General features: G+C 43.6%; 1 protein-coding gene across 1 annotated transcript in view; it reads right to left on the bottom strand.

Moving 5' to 3' along the window:
* The window catches only part of B3GAT2 (beta-1,3-glucuronyltransferase 2), a 91357-nt gene that overhangs the window by 20491 nt on the left and 52067 nt on the right, over positions 1 to 18799 (bottom strand). The window contains exon 2 of the mRNA XM_047103214.1: positions 5884 to 6028. Coding sequence (XP_046959170.1) covers positions 5884 to 6028 — 145 coding nt within the window. The remainder of the gene's footprint in view (positions 1 to 5883; positions 6029 to 18799) is intronic.

Here is an 18799-nt window from a genome sequence, read left to right as displayed (position 1 = left end):
AGGGGTTTGCTGTCCCCTAAACTTGCCCTGACCTGGGTGAGGCCTGCCTCGAAGACCCCTCTCAAGGGCTACCTCCTCCATGACCCTTGCCCAAAGTGCCCTCAATGGCAGTTCTCCTGTCTCTTAAAATGTAAACCTAAAACATTCCATTCACACCTCATTTTTGTATGTCATGATACAGTAAGTTACATATGTATCATACTTATTCTCTCTGCTGATACAAAACTACTTGGGGGCAGGGGCCGTGTATCCCTTACAGGCTCCACACAGTCCCACATTCAATCAGTGTTTGCAGAGTTCAGTCCATGGTGTTCCTCCCACACCATTAATATTTGGCAGACGGCCAGCCTCCAATAACCAGCCCCTCCACCTTCCTAGGTCTTGGTTTCCTTACTTACCTCACCTCCTTATTAGGAATTAGAGGTGATTCTGCCATGGTGAACTTGTCTATCTAAAGGTCCCAATCCCAACCATCCCCCCAACTTCCTCTCTTTTGGGAATTCAACACAGCTCTTTTCTCTCACAATTTCAACTTCTCTTCTTACATTAAAGGGAAACATAAAAGCAGTTCTCCTACCCCTTGAAACTGCTACCATCTCTCTTCCCTTCTCAATCCTGCCATATTTCTCGAAAGAGTTGTTTCTGGCCCTCTTCGTGGTGCTTACCACCCCTCCCCCGCACCCACCATTCACCCTACTTCCCCTACAGGTGTCTTCTAAATCATGGATCAGATTTTCATTTTAAGAATGGCCCTTTACATCTCTAGAGACCTAGAAACTACTATATACTAGAAATGGTGATAAACCACAAAGGGACGGAGAAGCTAGGTGTCAACAGAAAAAGTATAAACACAGTGGGCCACATACAACCTCAATTCTTAGAATCAGAACTTGTCAAAACTCACACCACCTAGAGCCAGACCTCAGAAAGCCTCCCACCCATCCTGTTCCTTACACAGATCTGCTTGCAGGCCTCCCAGCTACTTCTTTCTATGACATCCTCTGTGATCACTCTCCTGCCCAAGTGCAACCTCCTTAATCCTTTCAGGGACTGAACTTCCTCCTCCTCTTTGTTCTACTGGACATCTAACTTTCCTCAGGCAATTCTGACAAACCTTTACTCCTCTTGAATTCAGGCCACCTATTCTCCCATATATCCCCTGTTCCAGGGAACAGCCTACAAGGTCCTAATTGCTACCAACCATCTCCATGACACCATCTATGTGCTTCTGGCTCTCACATTCTCACAATCACCAAGCACCCTCCTCTTTCACATCCATGACACAAGGCATCCAACAATCAAATTCAGGACTCATCCACCTCTTCCCACTGGTAACTGCTGCCACTGGTCCACCTCCCCACCCTCAGGATAGGCCCTGCTCCCTTCCCTGGCCTCCACCCCCCTACAGCCACTTTAAATGACTGCTCCCTGGGATGTCACCCGTGGGTGCTCATCTAATCCAGAACTTCAACACACCCATGTCCACAGGACTCCAGGCTAGGAAACTGACAGTCCTCCTAGACTTCTCATCCCTCTCTGTAATGCACATGGGAGAAGCTATTGTATCACTTCACAATCACATCTCGTTTTTAGGAGGCATGAAATCATCCACAGAGGAAACTGTAAGTGACCCTGAGACACCACCTAATGTACCCTTTGCTTTTGTAGATGAAAGCATTAGGAAAACAGAGATGTGGTACACACTCTTCTTTATGCTATAAAGTTATCCTTTTTGAGTTTGTGGGATGATAGAAAAAAAAAATCGATCTGGTCTTTGTGCCTAGTTCTCATCGTGCAGCTTATAAAAGCCTTAGCGTTTCCTGAGTGTTGGGAGTGACTTTGTTATGCTAATGAGGTGGCTGCTGTGGGTCCCTGGACAGCTCCGGAATTGGGGGCTGGTTACTGGAGAAACCCAATACACAATCAGAAGGTTGGAAAGTTGGGCCACACTGCCAACCTCTGGGGACAGAAGCTAGAGATGGAGTTCAATTGTGTGGCGGCCACTGATCCAATCAATCATGTCTACATAATGAAACTCCAACTAAATACTCTGAACACACAGGTTCAGTGGAGCTTCCCAAGCTGTGCACACATTCATGTGCTGGGAGGGGGATATATCCTGATTCCACAAGGAAAAGGCACAGAAACTCTACGTTCTCTGCCAGACTTCACCCCATGTGTCTCTTCATGTGGCTGGTCCTAGTTTGTATCTTCTGTAATAAGACTGTGGTAGAAGTAGAGCACGATCCTGAATTCTAGGAGCCCTTCTAGTAAATTGGCAAACCTGAGAGAAAAACAAATTTATAGTCAGTCAGGAGTGCAGTTGTCCTGGGGACCCCCAGAGTGTTGCTGGTTAAGTAAGGGCAACTGTGTGGGGTCGGAGCTAACTCTGGGTGGTGAGTGGTGAAGCTGAACAACGGTGCACATGGCTGGATTTTTACCGGAATAGAGTCCCTACTGCATGCCAGGCACTCAACTGGGAACGGAATATACTGTCATCAAAGGAGCACAGTGCCCGCCTGCCACCTCTCAGAGTTAAGCATGAAGTGCATGCACACGTTGAGAATTCAAAACAAATCTCAGCCTTAAGTTCTGAATTTGAACAAGTCTACACCTCCTGGCAAGGCTCGAGATTACTTTAAGCTCAGTTCTTTCAGGCAATGGCTCTTATTGACACATCCCTGGAAGTGGCCAATGTCGGTCTGTCACTTGAAAGTAACTCCCTGACTTCAAAAAAGAGCTAAAACCTCTGTGTGGGCTGCCTTGCCTTTCGTGTAAGAACCAGCCCGTGGTCAGATGCCCGAGGTGCAGGAGCTGAGCCCGAGGCTCAGACAAGCAGACATATTCTAGGTTTCACAGGCTTGGCAGAGCAACGTGGCCGCTAACCCACTGCAGAAGCCACCTGCGTGCGGCTTCCAGGGCAAGGACTGCCTCCGACATGCTGTTCCACCTTGTGGGTGGCTCTTTAACTTGTTTGTTTTTTGTTTTTCAGTAGCAATCATTACCAAGTTGTTTTTTTTTTTTTTTTAACTATTCCCCAGGGCAATAGAAATAATCTTTACTTCTCTATTAACATCGTACATGTAATTCCAAAACAACGTTTCCTCATATGGGAGCAAAAATAGCAACTATGAAGTCCAAAACGGCAAAATAAAGACAGACACCAAATCTGTCTCCCTGAATGACATGAAAACTTAACAGTTCCGATGTCTGATACTCAAATAAACTTCTCGTGGTGGGCAATGCTGTGACTTCCCAGAAATATAGGCAGGACAGACCCTGAGGGGCTTCTACAAATGTGCTCACCCCTCAAAGCAAGACAGTTGGGGAAATGTTCCCTGTTGGTTAAGTTTCAATTCTTAATCAATTTGTGAAAATCCAGGAGGGACCCAGGCTCCAGCGCTGTCCTTTCCCTCAGCCACCACAGACCATTTTCTACAGGACTTCCCTGACCTTCTAGAGCGCAGCAGGAAACTGGGCTTCCCGCTTCTCTCTCCTTCTAGACTGTGAGCGCTTACAACTCAGAAATGAAGTGGGAAGTACCATTTGTACATGAAGGTCCAAAAGGTCTTTTCCCTCTTCCCACAGAGAGTACATGAATCTTAAGTGAAATGCAAACAAAGCTGTGAATTTTCAAGTTTTAAAATGAGAACTCCCTCCAAATCAGAATTATTATACTATCAACTAAATCACACTCCCTTAAGGCTTCCAAAAATACTAATAATTTACTGAAAACTAATTTGCAAAGCAAGTTCACGTATGAAGAAAATTTAGTGTGGCAAAAGTTGTTTTCTTCGAGACAGAAATCTTATTCCTATTTTGAAACAAGGATAATTAGGAAACATGCAAATCATTCACATTTTATGATACTTCTTATATGATGCTTTGAAAATATACTGAAATGCTTAGAAAAAGCCAAACATCAGTCATGTCATGGAGCAAAGTCTCCCAGAGCAGTGAAAAGGTATCAAATAGTTCGTCACAGGCCAGGCCTAATGTATAAATCCCATGTGCCTTTCTTGAATTTTAAATATATCTATTTGGATCCAAATTCTGAGGGGAATCAATGCAGATGTTCAGTGGGTCTACTGGATACTTGTTCATCTATGTAAAGTTCTTAATACAAAATCCAGGAAGACTTACCCAAGTTGCCCTCACCTTGAAGTTACCATGCAGGGTTATAGGCAGAGATCTTGTGTGTTAGGGGACAGGTCTGCCCAGCCTGTGGTGAAGCAAGGCTCTGGGAAAAGTAAGGACCAAACACCTGTCAGCAGGCTGCTTTAGCAGCCATGAACCCTCACTTAGAATCCAGGGGCCCAGGCTTCTCTCTGAGCTCTTTGATGGAAGCCAGGAGAAGGAAGAGTACATTAACAAAGACCTCAGCGGTCATTCATGCTACATCTCATTCCACACGCAGGGAAACTAAGTCCCAGGGAAGCAACAGACTTTGAGCAGAAAACTTAGAGAACACTAGGCAAAGTTACACTTCTTATCAGCAAGAGACCAGATTCTCAGAAGACACATTATGGTCAGCCTTCTCTTTTCAGAGCCACGAACTCACACTTGCCTGAGGAAAGGCCTCTTTTGGGAATTCTCAGGACCTTCTAAATATGGCTGACCTACTCTCCATCTGTCTTCAGGAAAATGCTTTGGCTGAGAGGCCAGCTCAGCTCCCAGGCTGCAAGAACTGAAGACCAAAGGGCAAGGCCAGGGCTGGAGAGGGGAGCCCGGGACAGGGTGACGAGGGAAGGGTAAGAACTCCAAGCTGTCCTTGGGGTCTGAGACCATGGCACACATTTACACAAAACTGGCCCTCAGGAAATGTTTGTTAAATGCGGAGTAAAAATATCCTAGTTTGTCAACTCCCGTGACAAAGCTGCCACCGGGCCATGCGCAAGAACTTTCCCCAATAACTCTTACTCCTGGTATCCTTCATGATCTTGCTCCCTCAATTTTATAGTGTCGTCAGAATAAAAATGATGAATCCAGTTCAGAACACAGCCCTCATCCCATTGGCATTGTGAGCCTGGAGGTCTCGACTGCAGTTGGGAAATACACACAAAAGACCGGCTAAGCACAGGGTGACAGACAGACAGAGCTGTGTTCCAGAGCTGAAGATTGATGGGATTAATTTTGAAGCTTTTCTGCCTCCATCTTCTAGGTTAGATGTCAGTGATGAATCTTGCCTCTACGCCTCATGTTTTAAACTGCATCCTTCCAGTTACCAGAGGCATCATTTTATATAACCCACAGAAATTGAGTCACTTTATGAGAACGTAGCACTTTAGGACTTGTCGACTACTACAGGTCTTAATTCAGTTGGCCGGTCAGAGAATAAAAACTTTAAAAGACAGTTATGCTCAGTTAATAAGTGTTTGAAAAGCCAGCGATCCAATTTTATGTTCCAGCTATTAAATGTATCAGTAACTACCAAATTTATCAATAAGCATGACAAGGATTAGCTTCTGAATTTCACATCACTGTTACATTTATCAGTAAGCACATGAGGTACTGACACTAACTGGCGTTAGTTAGCACTGAAAGGTACAGGTAGTGGCCCAGCCTAGGTTTCACCACTGACCTGACACCCAGCCCAGCAAAGGCACAAACATTTGTTGGACGAAGGGACAGCTGCGCAAACAGCTGACAAAAATGGAACAGAATGAGCATTTTCCAATTGCCCACAAAACCCATTTCTGCTTCAATTAATCAAAACGCCTGTCTTGAAAGTTTACTCAGATAGTTCATCTGCTGAATAGAATACGATCTAGGGTTTTAACCGAGTGGTCTTTCAAAGCTTCCTTCCTCCAGGACACGGTTATAAACAGCGGCACCGGCAAGAATGATCAGGGAGGAGCAAGCGTCACCATCCACACTCCTCACCTGCCATGTCGATGGCAAAAGGCCTGTCTGCTCTCCAGCCGGTGTACCAACCAACGACTTTGCCGTTTTCCACCAACGGACGTTCATAGCGTCGCCCGCCAACCAGGCCCACTGGCCAGACAGAGACCTTGCGTGTAGTTCGCATCTATAAGAAGGGGAAAGAGATGTGGTTTAAGTTTCCTTAGCGAAAATAACTCGAAGGGAGGAAAGAAATGTGAGCCACGTAGGAGAATAGGGGTGGGGAGGCAGAGACTGGAGACTCAAAAGTTGAAGGTTTCCGGACAGAACCCTGCTGCTGGCAGACTGCTGCCCAATTGGCTGCTGCTGAGCTGCTTGGCACCATCGGCCGTCCTCGGTCACAAACTCAGCTGGCGGCTCAAGGCTTAAGAGAAACAAAGTGGGTGTCAGTATCTGAACGGCACTTTTTTGAAGCTAAGCTATACCATCAAAAGTATTTTCTATTGGTTTCAAGGGTGGATCTGAATACCTTGCGTCTTCCGAACTGAGGGTGACTTCCCTTTAGGAAACTCAGTAGCAGCAAAAATTTCACTCAGAGAAGCCAGAGGAGTTGCCTTCCTATGAATTTTTTATTGTTATCAACACAGAAATCTTGGCTGGGGGCATTAACAATGGCATCCAGGGGCGCCTGGGTGGCTCAGTTGGTTGAGCGTCTGACTTCGGCTCAGGTCATGATCTCACACAGTTTGTGGGTTCGAGCCCCGCATCGGGCTCTGTGCTGACAGCTCGAAGCCTGGAGCCTGCTTCGGATTCTGTCTCCCTCTCTTTTGGCCCCTCCCCCACTCTGACCCCCCCCATCTCTCTCTCAAAAGTAAATAAACATTAAAAAAAGTAATAATGGGGGCACCTGGGCGGCTCAGTCGGTTAAGCGTCCAACTTCGGCTCAGGTCATGATCTCACGGTCCATGAGTTCGAGCCCTACGTCAGGCTCTGTGCTGACAGCTCAGAGCCTGGAGCCTGCTTCAGATTCTGTCTCCCTCTTTCTCTGACCCTCCCCCATTCATGCTCTGTCTGTCTCAAAAATAAATAAACATTAAAAAATAAATTAAAAAAAAAAAGTAATAATGGCATCCAGATACAGAACAGATACCAGGCATTCTCCAGAGTGACGAAAAGAAAAACATACCCTACATCCTGCCTTTCCAGGGAAACTGGGTCCAGCTAGAAAGGAGCACACCTCACGCACGCAGCTGGAGAGGCTGGCCCTCTTCCCACACACCCTGTTGTATCTGGTGAAGTTTTCATCAGACCGCGTTCAACTCAAACTTATTTACTGGATTTCTGTAAGGGCAAAGACATGTTCGCAACAAAGCTTCCTGGTACTGGGCAGGCAGCGTTTTTGGGCAAACCACGGCCACCACCAGAGGACGTGTTGAACAAGCTGTAAGCAGCCCACATGACACCTCTGTGCAAACTAGAAGGTTCCCATTTCCTGAGCACACACACGTGCAGGGGCTGGCAGCTTGGCCATTAAAGTCCAGGCTGGTTTCAGCTCACTCACCCTCTCAGCTGGGGGTGTCCTGGGGCATGACGTACACAGCTGCCTTCGGAGGGCCTGTTGTCATTACAAGTTCAACACCAAAGCTTTACCTTATATTTACTATACAACTGGCCCATGATCAGTTAACCAATGGTTAAAATAATGATTACCAATCAAGGATTTTTTTTTTATGAAAGGAAAATTATATACTTGGGAAATATTTTCAAGTACAATTCAATTGAAAGTCATAGTAACCAGAAGCTCCCATTTGCCAGGAATTCCAATTTTATTAATCTCTCACCTCACTCCAAAAAAAAAAAAATTTAAGAGTGTGAAACATTCCAGGTAATAAAAATCTCACTGCATCAGTCGTCCACAAATCTGGAATTAGTTTTACGGTCTATTACTTTCTCAATAAATTAATCACCACTGCCTTGTGCTCATACTAACTTATATGAGGATTTTTAAAAAGTTCTACTGAAGTAGAACTGACTGCAGGAAAGAGTGAATAGTTCTGAGATTACTAAGACTGCTTATAAGGCTGGCCCTCGGCTGGCATCTGGGAACTTGGCTTTTGAAACAGTCCTTATGCTGATAAAGTTGTTTTGTCTGCCTTGGCACCGAACACCTGTTTTCCTTTGGGGACCCTGAAACACTTGGGAGGGCAAGAAGTGCCTATGTGACCAGCCCCCATTAAAACCCCTAAATGTCACATGGGTTTCCCAGGGCATTAACATTGCACACCTGTGGTTATGGTTTTGCTGCCGGAGGGAAGATGTGCTTGCGGGATCCCTCATGGGAGGGAGAGAACGTAGCAAGTCTGCACATGGATTCCTCCAGACCCTTCTTCCTGGTGTCTTTCTCCCTCGTTGATCTGGCCACATATCCATACCGCGTCACTGTAATAACTCTAAGCCACAAGTACAACTATATGCTGGATGCTAGGAGTCCTAGTAAATCACCAGACATGGGAGTGGTCTTGGGGGACCCCTGAGAGATGTATTTTTTTAAAAATGTTTGTTTATTGTTGAGAGACAGAGAAACAGAGTGAGCAGGGGAGGGGCATAGAGATACACACACAGAATCTGAAGCAGGCTCCAGGCTCTGAGCTGTCAGCACAGAGCCCGTCGTGAGGCTGGAACCCAGGAACTGCGAGATTGTGACCCTAGCCAAAGTCAGACGTTTAACCAACTGAGCCACCCAGGCGCCCCTAAAATGTATTTTTACAGCGTAAAACTTGATACATTTTGATACATGTATATAGCCACGAAACCATCACCGCAATGAAGATATCCATTATCCTGCAGAGTTCCCTTGGGCTCATTTTTAAATCCATCCCTACCATCACTCTCCACATCCCCAGTGCCCCTATCTGTGCATTCCCCACACCACTGGTCTCCTGTCACTATGCATTAGTTTGCATCTCACAGAGTCATGTATGAATGGAATCATACAGCATATACTTTTTAAAAAATAATCTTTAGGGGCGCCTGGGTGGCTCAGTTGGTTAAGCGTCCGACTTCGGCTCAGGTCATGATCTCACAGTTTGTGAGTTCGAGCCCCCCATTGGGCTCTGTACTGACAGCTCAGAGCCTGGAGGAACCTGCTTTAGATTTTGTGTCTCATTCTCTCTCTGCCCCTCCCCCACTTGTACTCTCTCTGTCTCTCAAAAATAAAAAAAAATGTAAAAAAATTTTTAAAAATCTTTAAAAAATGTTTATTCACTTTTGAGAACATGTGAGTGGGGGAGGGGCAAAGAGAGGGGGAGAGAGGATCTAAATTGGGCTCTGCGCTTACAGCAGTGAGCCCCATGTGGGGCTTGAATTCACACATGAACTGTGAGATCCTGACCTGAACCAAAGTCGGCCACCCAGGTGTCCCCAGCATATATTCTTTTTATTTAGCTTCTTTCACTCTGCGAAACTATGTAACAATTCATCCATGCTATAATGTGTTTCAATAGTTAACTCCTTTATATTACTGAAGTACTTTGTTGTATGGATGTGCCACAGTTTTTGTTTTGTTTTGTTTTGTTTTTTCCATTTGCCTGTGGATGGACAGTTGGGTTGTTTCAAACTTCTGGCTATACAGACAAAGCTGCTATGAACATCTGTGTACAAGTCTATATGCACTTCATTTTTTTTTCTAAATATTTTTGAGAGAGAACGCGCACACACGCATGAGCGGGGGAGGGGCAGAGAGAGAGGAAGACACAGAATCCGAAGCAGGCTCCAGGCTCCGAGCTGTCAGCACAGAACCTGACATGGGACTTGAACTCACAACCTGTGAGATCATTACCTGAGCTGAAGTCAGACACAACCAACTGAGCCACCCAGGTGCCCCCATTTTTTGTTTTTGATAGATACCGGAGTGGAATGGCTGGATCACATGGTACACATACATTTAACTTTTTAAGAAACTGCCAACTTATTTTCCAAAGTGGTTGTGCCATTTTTCATTCTAACTAGCCATGTGAGAGTCCCCATTACTGCACATGCTCAGCTCAACAACACTTGGTGTGGTCGATGTTTCGCTTTAGCCATTTTAACAGGTATGGGTAGTATTTCATTGTGCTTCTAATTTGCATTTTTCTAGTGACCAATTATGTTGACTATCTTTTCATGTGCTTGTCATCCATAATCTCTTTGAAGAAATATTTATGCAAACCTTTTGACTATTTTTAAAATTATTTCCTTACTATTGAGTTTTGAGAGTTATTTATATATTCTGCATACAAAACCCTTCACAGATACCTGATTTACAAATATTTTATCCCAGTCCGTGGCTTATCATAATGTTCCCTCATAATAATGTGTTTTGAAAAACAGAACTTTTAATGTTGATGAAGTCCAATTCATCAATTTGTTCACAGATCATGCTTTTGATGTTGTATCTAAGATATCTTTGCCTAACTCAAGCTCACAAGAGTTTTCTCCTCTCTCCAAGTATTAGAGTTGTAGGTTTTACATTTAGGTTATGATTTTGAGTTGATTTGTGTGTATGGTGTGACAGACAGACTGAGGTGATTTTCCTTCTCCTCTTTGCGGATGGATATCCAACTGTTCCAATTGTAACGTGCACATGGGTATGTGACTGTCCTGGAACAACTCCATGGTCTTTGGACCTTTGTCAAAAGTCAGTTGCCATATACGGGTGGACTTATTTACGGACCTACTCCTCTGACCCACTGGTCTGCTTGGGTGATCCTGATGCTAATATACTGTCCTGATTTACTATGGCTTTATAATAACTCCAGTAATCAAGTAGCATTAGCTCTCTTTGTCCTTCTTCCAAGTTTTGACTGTTCTAACTCCTTTTCCTTTCCATAGGAGTTTCACAGGCACATTGTTCATTTCGGCAAAATGTGATTGGGGTTGCATTAAATCTATAGCTCAATTTGGTGAGAACGAACAGCTTAACAGAATGGAGTCTTCTAACACATGAACATAATACAGCTATTCATTTACTTAGATCTTTTCCATGTAAAAATTTTTTTAAAAAATTGTATTTATTTATTTTGAGAGAGTGAGCACATGTGAGCCAGTGGGGGAGGGGCAGAGAGAGGAGACAGAGAATCCCAAGAAGGCTTTGTGCTGTCAGCGCAGGGCCTGATGCCAGGGCTCAAACTCACAAACCGTAAGATTGTGACCTTAGCTGAAATCAAGAGTCAGATGCTTAACCGACTGAGCCACCCAGGCGCTCCAGATCTTTAATCTTTCTCAGCAATGTTTTCACGATTTAATTTTTGAATCAATAGCAACATTTAATGCTTTTGTGTCCTAGGTCTTCTCCATATGGGGAAAAAAATCCAGAAAATTTACTAAAATCTTCACAGAAATATAGCCCTCTCCCCAACTCACCCCACCTTCAAATTCCTGTTCCCTCACACACTGCAGAAAATATAAACATTTCTATTTTTTGTTTTATATATCAAACATGCCAAATATACAAAGAAATCAAATTAAATGTAACCTGTGTTTTTCTTCAATTGATACAATGGCTCTCTATTTATTGTAAAGGCACTAAAATAGTACTGTTCGTTTTTGATATTTCCTTAAAGTGTTTATGATTTTTCAGCCCCTAAACTGCTCTTGCCCAGAGCAGTAAATTTTCAAATATGCTAAACATTGGTAAAAAGACCCCATCTCAGACTTGTGTGTCTTCTTGAAAATGGATAGGTTGAGGGGTCCCTGGATGGCTCAGTTGGTTAAGCATCCAACTTCAGCTCAGGTCATGATCTCACAGTTTGTGAGTTTAAGCCCAGCGTTGGGCTCTGTGCTGACAGCTCAGAGCCTGGAGCCTGCTTCAGATTCTGTGTTTCTCTCTCTCTCTGCCCACCCCCACTTGTACTCTCTCAGAAATAAATGTTTAAAAATTTAAAAAAAATAAAAGAAAACGCATAGGTTATGCTCTGCATACATCAGATGCCAAAAAATTCTTAAGTGTGTAAGCACTTAACTGAAATGTGGGCCACGTGTAATGAGTTAAGCAGTGTGTGCCTGAGCAGGGGAAGGGACAAAGCTCACAATCGGGAGAGGAGGAGAGACAATAAAAGAGAAGTCAAAACTGTTTTTAAAATAGGAAGAGGGTGCCTGGGTGGCTCAGTTAGTTAAGTGTCTGATTCTCAATATCAGCTCAGGTCATGATCCCAGGGTTGTGAGATCAAGTCCCCCCATCAGGCTCTGCACTGAGTGTGGAGCCCGCTTGGGATTCTCTCTCTCCCTCTGCTCCTCTCCCCTTCTCTCTCTCTCAAATAAAAATAAAATAGGAAGACAGAAATCACCATTAAAGAGAATACTCCTCTCCCCTTCTCTCTCTCAAATAAAAATAAAATAGGAAGACAGAAATCACCATTAAAGAGAATAAACCGTAACTGTGAGACCACCAGTAAGGGGATTAAACATGACCCCAGCGCATTTTATGGGAGGCTTTTCACTTCCGCTGGGCCATGGAAGACATGTAGGATTTGGCCCATAGACTGAGGAATAGCCTCAGGTTCCAAGTAATGAGATGAACCAAAGAAACAAAACTTCACATTTCTGTGCCAGTTTCTTGCTAGAAAATGAAGGTTTACCTTAGCACATTCCAAGCTAACACTTACCTCTGTTTGATTTTTTTTTTTTTTTAAGAGAACGGGGTGTTAAAAGGTGAAAGAGTGACTATTTGAATGCAGGTGAAAAGGCAGGATTATATTGCCAAGTATGCTAAATTTAAAAAAAGTTTTGTCATTTGAGTATAATACTTTGGAAAGATCCAGATGCCCTTGCCACGTGTGCACTGTTCTGAGAGTCAACATGAAATGCTTCATCAGACACGCAGCCCCCCGGCACACCACCACTGTGCTACATAGAGTGTGCCAGACATTTCAAAGGAAAATAGCACAGCTATTTACAGAACTTCCTCATTTCACCCCTGGGATCTATCCTTTGTTCCGTGTCCTTTTCACTCAATCTATGCTCTTGAAGGATTCCTTGGCAGCCACCTTCTTTTCTGAGGAGGGGGGGAAATGTAACAATGACTATTAAAAGCAAAAGCACTTTTTTAAGAAAATTTTTTAATGTTTATTTATTTGTGAGAGAGACACAGAGACGGAGACAGACTGAGAGGCACAGAGCATGAGCAGGGGGAGGGGCAGAGAGAGAGAGGGAGACACAGAATCTGAAGCAGGTTCAGGCTCTGAACTCTCAGCACAGAGCCCGACATGGGGCTCAAACTCACTAACTGCACAGAGCCTGATGCGGGGCTTGAACTCAAAAACTACAAGATCATGATCTGAGCCTAAGTCAGACACCCAACCGACTGAGCTACCCAGGCGCCCCAAAAGCACTTTTGTAGAACTAAAATATTCTCAGCGTTTAAAAGCTTTGTTACTTCCTTAACACAAAATAGTGGTTACATAACAGACACATCTTCAAGTGCCTGGTATGAGCTCCAACCTAAAACAGAGGACTACAGCATTAAGATATTAAGATATTAAGATATCAATTAGATATTAAGATAAAGAGAAAGCAATTCATATATTTATAACCGTTGCATTATGACAAATAGGTCTGGTCCCCAAAGCATTCTCTTCCTATTTATTCAATACCAAAGTCATAATCTGTCATTTATTCCTCCCACTATGACCCCAATTAAATAGGACTTACAGAGCAATGTTAACCAGCCAAAATTATGGGCAGAGTAATTTCCATAGACCCAATGGCTACAAAGGACACAAAAGACACATCTGGTGCATCTTCACACTCTTCCAGGCTAAATGCCATTTAAGCTACCAGGGCAGCTGGTGCTTGTTTATCTTTATCTTCTCCAGAAAAGGAGGGAGGCAGGTAAATATAGCCCACGCCTGTGTCTGGTGACCCTCACCAACAATCTGCTGGTGGTTTTTAGCCAACTATTTTTCTGCAGCTTTAAGCTGCATCCTTTTGGTCCCACCTTTGGGGTATGGCTGACAGTCAGCTACAGGGACTGGAACACTTCAGAAGATCACATGTAGGTGATCATCAAAATGCCCTCAGAGTAAAACAGAAAAGTTAAACAAATGCCTTTAGCTTCCTTTAAGACATACCACTGAGGTGAAATCTTGTTTTATTTTGTCCAAAGGGAAGTGAATAAAGTTCTTGATCTTCTTAAATTTAAAACACTATAGGCAACCTCAAGGAGTAGAATTACAATAAAGAACATTACATGCTGTATCCTGCTTTTTTAACTAACAATTTCAATGAGAGAGAAAAATACGCGGAATTGTGGCAGGATCCAATGAACTAAAGACACAAAGGAAAGAGCAGAAAAAATGTAAGGAAAGAATACAGAAATAATGACCTGGAGCCAAGGTCACTGTCCATAAACATCTGACATTTTCCAACAGAGAAACTACATTACATAATCCAAAATACCCATAAATTCCCTTTGTAACAACTTTGAAAATTAATGTCCTATCTGTACTCTTTCTTGCATCTGCCCCTGATGACTTGAGCAATCATTTCCCAACTAACTGATACGTGGCTCGATGCTATTCATTCCACAGTATCCCTCACATAACTTTATATTGCCTTGGATCTTTTTTTTGCCTATTTTGATTTCTGAAAACCCCTATTTCCACAGCATGAACTTTTGAGGTATATAAGCTAATTACTTAATGTATATAAGAATTCTAGAAAGCATAAGTAAGTGTTCCTAATGTTACATTATAAACCCATCTCGTATGTCACTGGGTTAAAGAACAAATCTAACATTTCTTTCATACTTGCTGTATTTTTTCACTAAACACCTACCACATAATGTATGTCCAGTGCTGTGCTAGGCCCTGAGCAAGGATTACAAGGTCCTTGCCTACCAAGCCAACATTCCAGAAGAGAAAAGTCAATGATACATTGAATTGCAAAATTAGTTACTTAATTTCTATGCTGATGAAGGCTGTAAGGGAAGTGTACAGTGTGACAGGAGCAGGCTGCAGACGATCTGACATGATCTGGGAGCTGGTATAGTTTCCTTGAGGACATCAGCATGAGCTAAGCCTAAAGCCTGAAGCATTAACCACAGTGGAAAGGAATACCAAAAATGTTCCAAGCAGAAGGGAATTCGGGTACATGGGCCCCTGAGAAGAAAGTTCCACTGCATTCCTTAATTTAAAAAAAAAAAGGTAGGGGTGCCTGGGTGGCTGAGTCGGTTAAGCATCCGACCTCAGATCAGGTCATGATCTCACAGCTCATGGGTTCAAGCCCTGCGTCAGGCTCTGTGCTGACAGCTCAGAGCCTGGAGCCTCCTTCAGATTCTGTGTCTCCCTCTTTCTCTGTCCCTCTGCTGCTTGCGCCCTATCTCTAAAATAAACATCAAAAAAAATTTTTTTAATGAATAAAAAGATCTTTTGGGGATGGTGGATGAAAGGAGTCAAATTTCTCACCATTGGAGAAAGAATTTACAGACAAGCAGAAGAGAAGGCTAGACTGATCCACTTGGTTATGAATTAGAGCTGGGGACATCAATATGAATTCATGTTTAATTGAACATTGAGATGGTTATACAGATACAGATATGTGTATACACACGGGTTAGTACCAGACACACATTTTCTTGCTTTATCAACTGACAGGGCCCAGAAACAATGACACTCCAGTAACAATGAGCCCACCTGGTGCCCAAGTCTTGGCTTCTAATACTATACTTTAATAAAAGGAACCAGAGGTACTTGGAGAAGTAGCTGATTCTAGGTCTGGGGAAGAAAATACTCAAGACATATCCCATGGTATCTTTAGAGCCAAAAAGTAAGGAATTTCTCCCAAACAAAAATAAATAAAAAGCTGTACACTGATGGGTACATGTAAAAGGCACAGTCAACTGAAAACGTTCTAATTGGTCAAAGCTGAAAACAATGTGAGCAACAAATTAAGGAATAATGGATTACACCCTAAAGTGTAAATACTAAATACTAATATCACTTGAATTATGCAAATAATTGAATAAGTTAATGGGCAATAGATAAATCTCCCATTCAGAAGCATTCCAAAAATTTTATGTCAATAACCCTCCCAGGAGATGGAACAAAACTCCCCACTCCTGTATGTGCTGCACACAGGAACTTCCTCCCAAAAGAACAGCCTGGAAGAATGGTTGGAGTGGGGAACACGCTTTACAATAAAGAGGTCTGATGAAACCTACCTCAGCTGAATGATCAAGGTTAACAACAACACTGATAAATTATGTATTTTTATGATGTACTGAATGGGACTTTACATGTGTGGTCTTTTCTAATACCATTCTCCAATAAAAGGAAACAGGGTTCCTTGGAGAAATGGCTGATTCTAGGAGTGGGGCAGAACATACACAAGGTGATCCTGAGCATCTGGGAGCACCAGAACATAAGGAAGTGTTCAAAAACAAACAAAAACTTCAAGCAAACCCACATTGATGGAGGTATGTCAAAAGGACATAGTCAACTGAAAAAGCTCCCAATGGCCAGAACCAAAACACCCTGTGTTATAAAATAATGTTGATTCTCTGTACCCTTGACATGATGTTATCAAAGTAGCACTTTCCCCTGTGATCTTCTTCCCAAAACCCCATAACTCCACAATCTAATCATCGGAAAAAAAATCAGTCAAATGCCAATAGAGGAGCATGCTATAATACACCTAGCCAGTGCTCCTCGAAACTGTCAAGATCATCAATAACAAGGAAAATCTGAGCAACTGTCATAATCAAGAAGAACCTAGAAAGACAGGACAACTAAATGTAATGTGGTATCTATGATGGGACCCTAAAACAGAAAAAGGCCACTAGACAAAAATCAAGGACATTTAAATAAAGAATAGACTTTAGTTAATACTGTTTCATTAGTTGTAATACTTGTACTATATTAATGTAAAATGTTAATAAAAGAGGAAACTGGGTATGTAGTATAGGAGAACTTTCTAGTATCGCCTCAGTTTTTCTATAAATCAAAAACAGTTCTGTTTTTTTTTGGAGAAAGAAGGAAGATGAGGGAGTGGGAGCATTCTGAGCTCACCATCTCCAAGGGACAAGCCAAGGCAACAACTGCATATACCACAGCTCACTCTGAAAATGACCTGAAGACTGAGAGAACAGACCTTCCACACCTTAAGTCATGAGAAGGCCACACTGAATAGCAGAGGAGGAGCAGAGATGCAGCTGAGAACCAACCCACCAGCATGGCTACCCACGAGCAGGAGGGAGCAGCGAAGGGATTGAGCCCCACACCAGGGATGCCTGGCCCTGAGGACCTGCACTGGGAAGATAAGTCATCATAAAGTCTGGCTTTAAAATTCAGCAGGGTTCAGAGTGCCTGGGTGGCTCAGTCAGTTAAGTGTCTGACTTTGGCTTAAATCATGATCTCATGGTTCATGAGTTCAAGCCCTGCTGACAGCTCAGAGCCTGGAGACTGCTTCAGATTCTGTGTCTTCCTCTCTCTACCCTTCCCCTGCTCACGCTCTTTCTCTCGCTCTCTCAAAAATAAATAAACATTGAAAAAATTTTAAAAATCAGTAGGGCTGAACTCCCAGAGAGACAGAGGAGCTAAAGGAAACCAAGTCTCTGCTTTAAAGAGCCAGCAGGGGGCGCCTGGGTGGCGCAGTCGGTTAAGCGTCCGACTTCAGCCAGGTCACGATCTCACGGTCCGTGAGTTCGAGCCCCGCGTCGGGCTCTGGGCTGATGGCTCGGAGCCTGGAGCCTGTTTCCGATTCTGTGTCTCCCTCTCTCTCTGCCCTTCCCCCGTTCATGCTCTGTCTCTCTCTGTCCCAGAAATAAATAAACGTTGAAAAAAAAAAATTTAAAGAGCCAGCAGACTGTATCACCTAAGAAGGGTCCGAGCACAGAAGTAGAAGTTTGAGAAGCACCTGGGTTACGCATGAAGGAGATTTACTGACTAATTTTAGTATCTGTGTCACACAGGTGGGGATCTGCAGGAACTTTCTTCAGCCCACATAACCCAATGCTTGTGGGAGCCAGTCCTGACATTACCTGCCATGCTAGCACCATTTGCCCTGCCCTGGCACTCCCCTTCAGACACGCCTCACCCAATCTGCCTACCCAGGCAGGCACCCCTCAAAGCGGCTCCCACCCCACCACACCCAGCAAGCACCCTCAGATGGGACCGGTGTCTTCCCAAAGCAACTACTGCCCAGAATGGGGAATAGCTAACCCCACTCAACAGCATACACACAGTACTTGCAACTGGGCCTCTCAGCAAGCTGTGCTGAAGGAAAGTAGTGCCCACCAGTGCACCCACAGCAGTTGTGGCTGATCACTACAGACAGCAAAGGCCGAGGGCTCTGCCACCCACCAGTGCACCTCCAGATGCTGCAGCAGGACTGCAGGGGACATGTAGGGGATAGGCAGTACCCACCAGTACACCTGCAACAGTCACAGCTCAGACACACCAGAAGGTGCAAGCAGCCCACACAAGGGACGCCGCTGCAGCATCTGGTTCTGGTGACCAGGGGTACTGCTCTACAAGGCACCATAGGATGCCTTCTACATGAGGCTACCACTTTCAAGACCAGGAATTTAGCTAACCTACCTAATACACGCAAACAAACACAGAGAGTCAGATAAAATGAGGAGACAGAGAATATGTTCCAAATCAAAGATGAAGACAAACCACAAAAAAAGCTAAGCTAAATGAAGAAAAGCAATCTACCTGATAAGAGTTCAAATAATAGTCATAAGGATACTAGACTTGAAAGGAAAATGGATGAAATCAGTGAGAATTTCAAAAAAGAGAAAAAAAACTTTTTTATTTTTTATTAATTTTTTTAAATTTTATTTTCTATTTTTTAAAATTCACATCCAAATTAGTTAGCATATAGTGAAACAATGATTTGGGGAGTAGATTCCTTAATGCCCCTTACCCATTTAGCCCATCCCCCTTCCCACAACCCCTCCAGTAACCCTCAGTTTGTTCTC

Source organism: Lynx rufus, unplaced genomic scaffold, assembly GCF_022079265.1.
Source record: "Lynx rufus isolate CCGP_SWC_20201006 ecotype Redwood Valley unplaced genomic scaffold, mLynRuf1.p SCAF_6, whole genome shotgun sequence".
In the NCBI taxonomy this organism is placed as follows: domain Eukaryota; kingdom Metazoa; phylum Chordata; class Mammalia; order Carnivora; family Felidae; genus Lynx; species Lynx rufus.
Note: the sequence above shows the minus strand (reverse complement) of the source record. Positions and strands in the feature narration are given on the sequence as shown.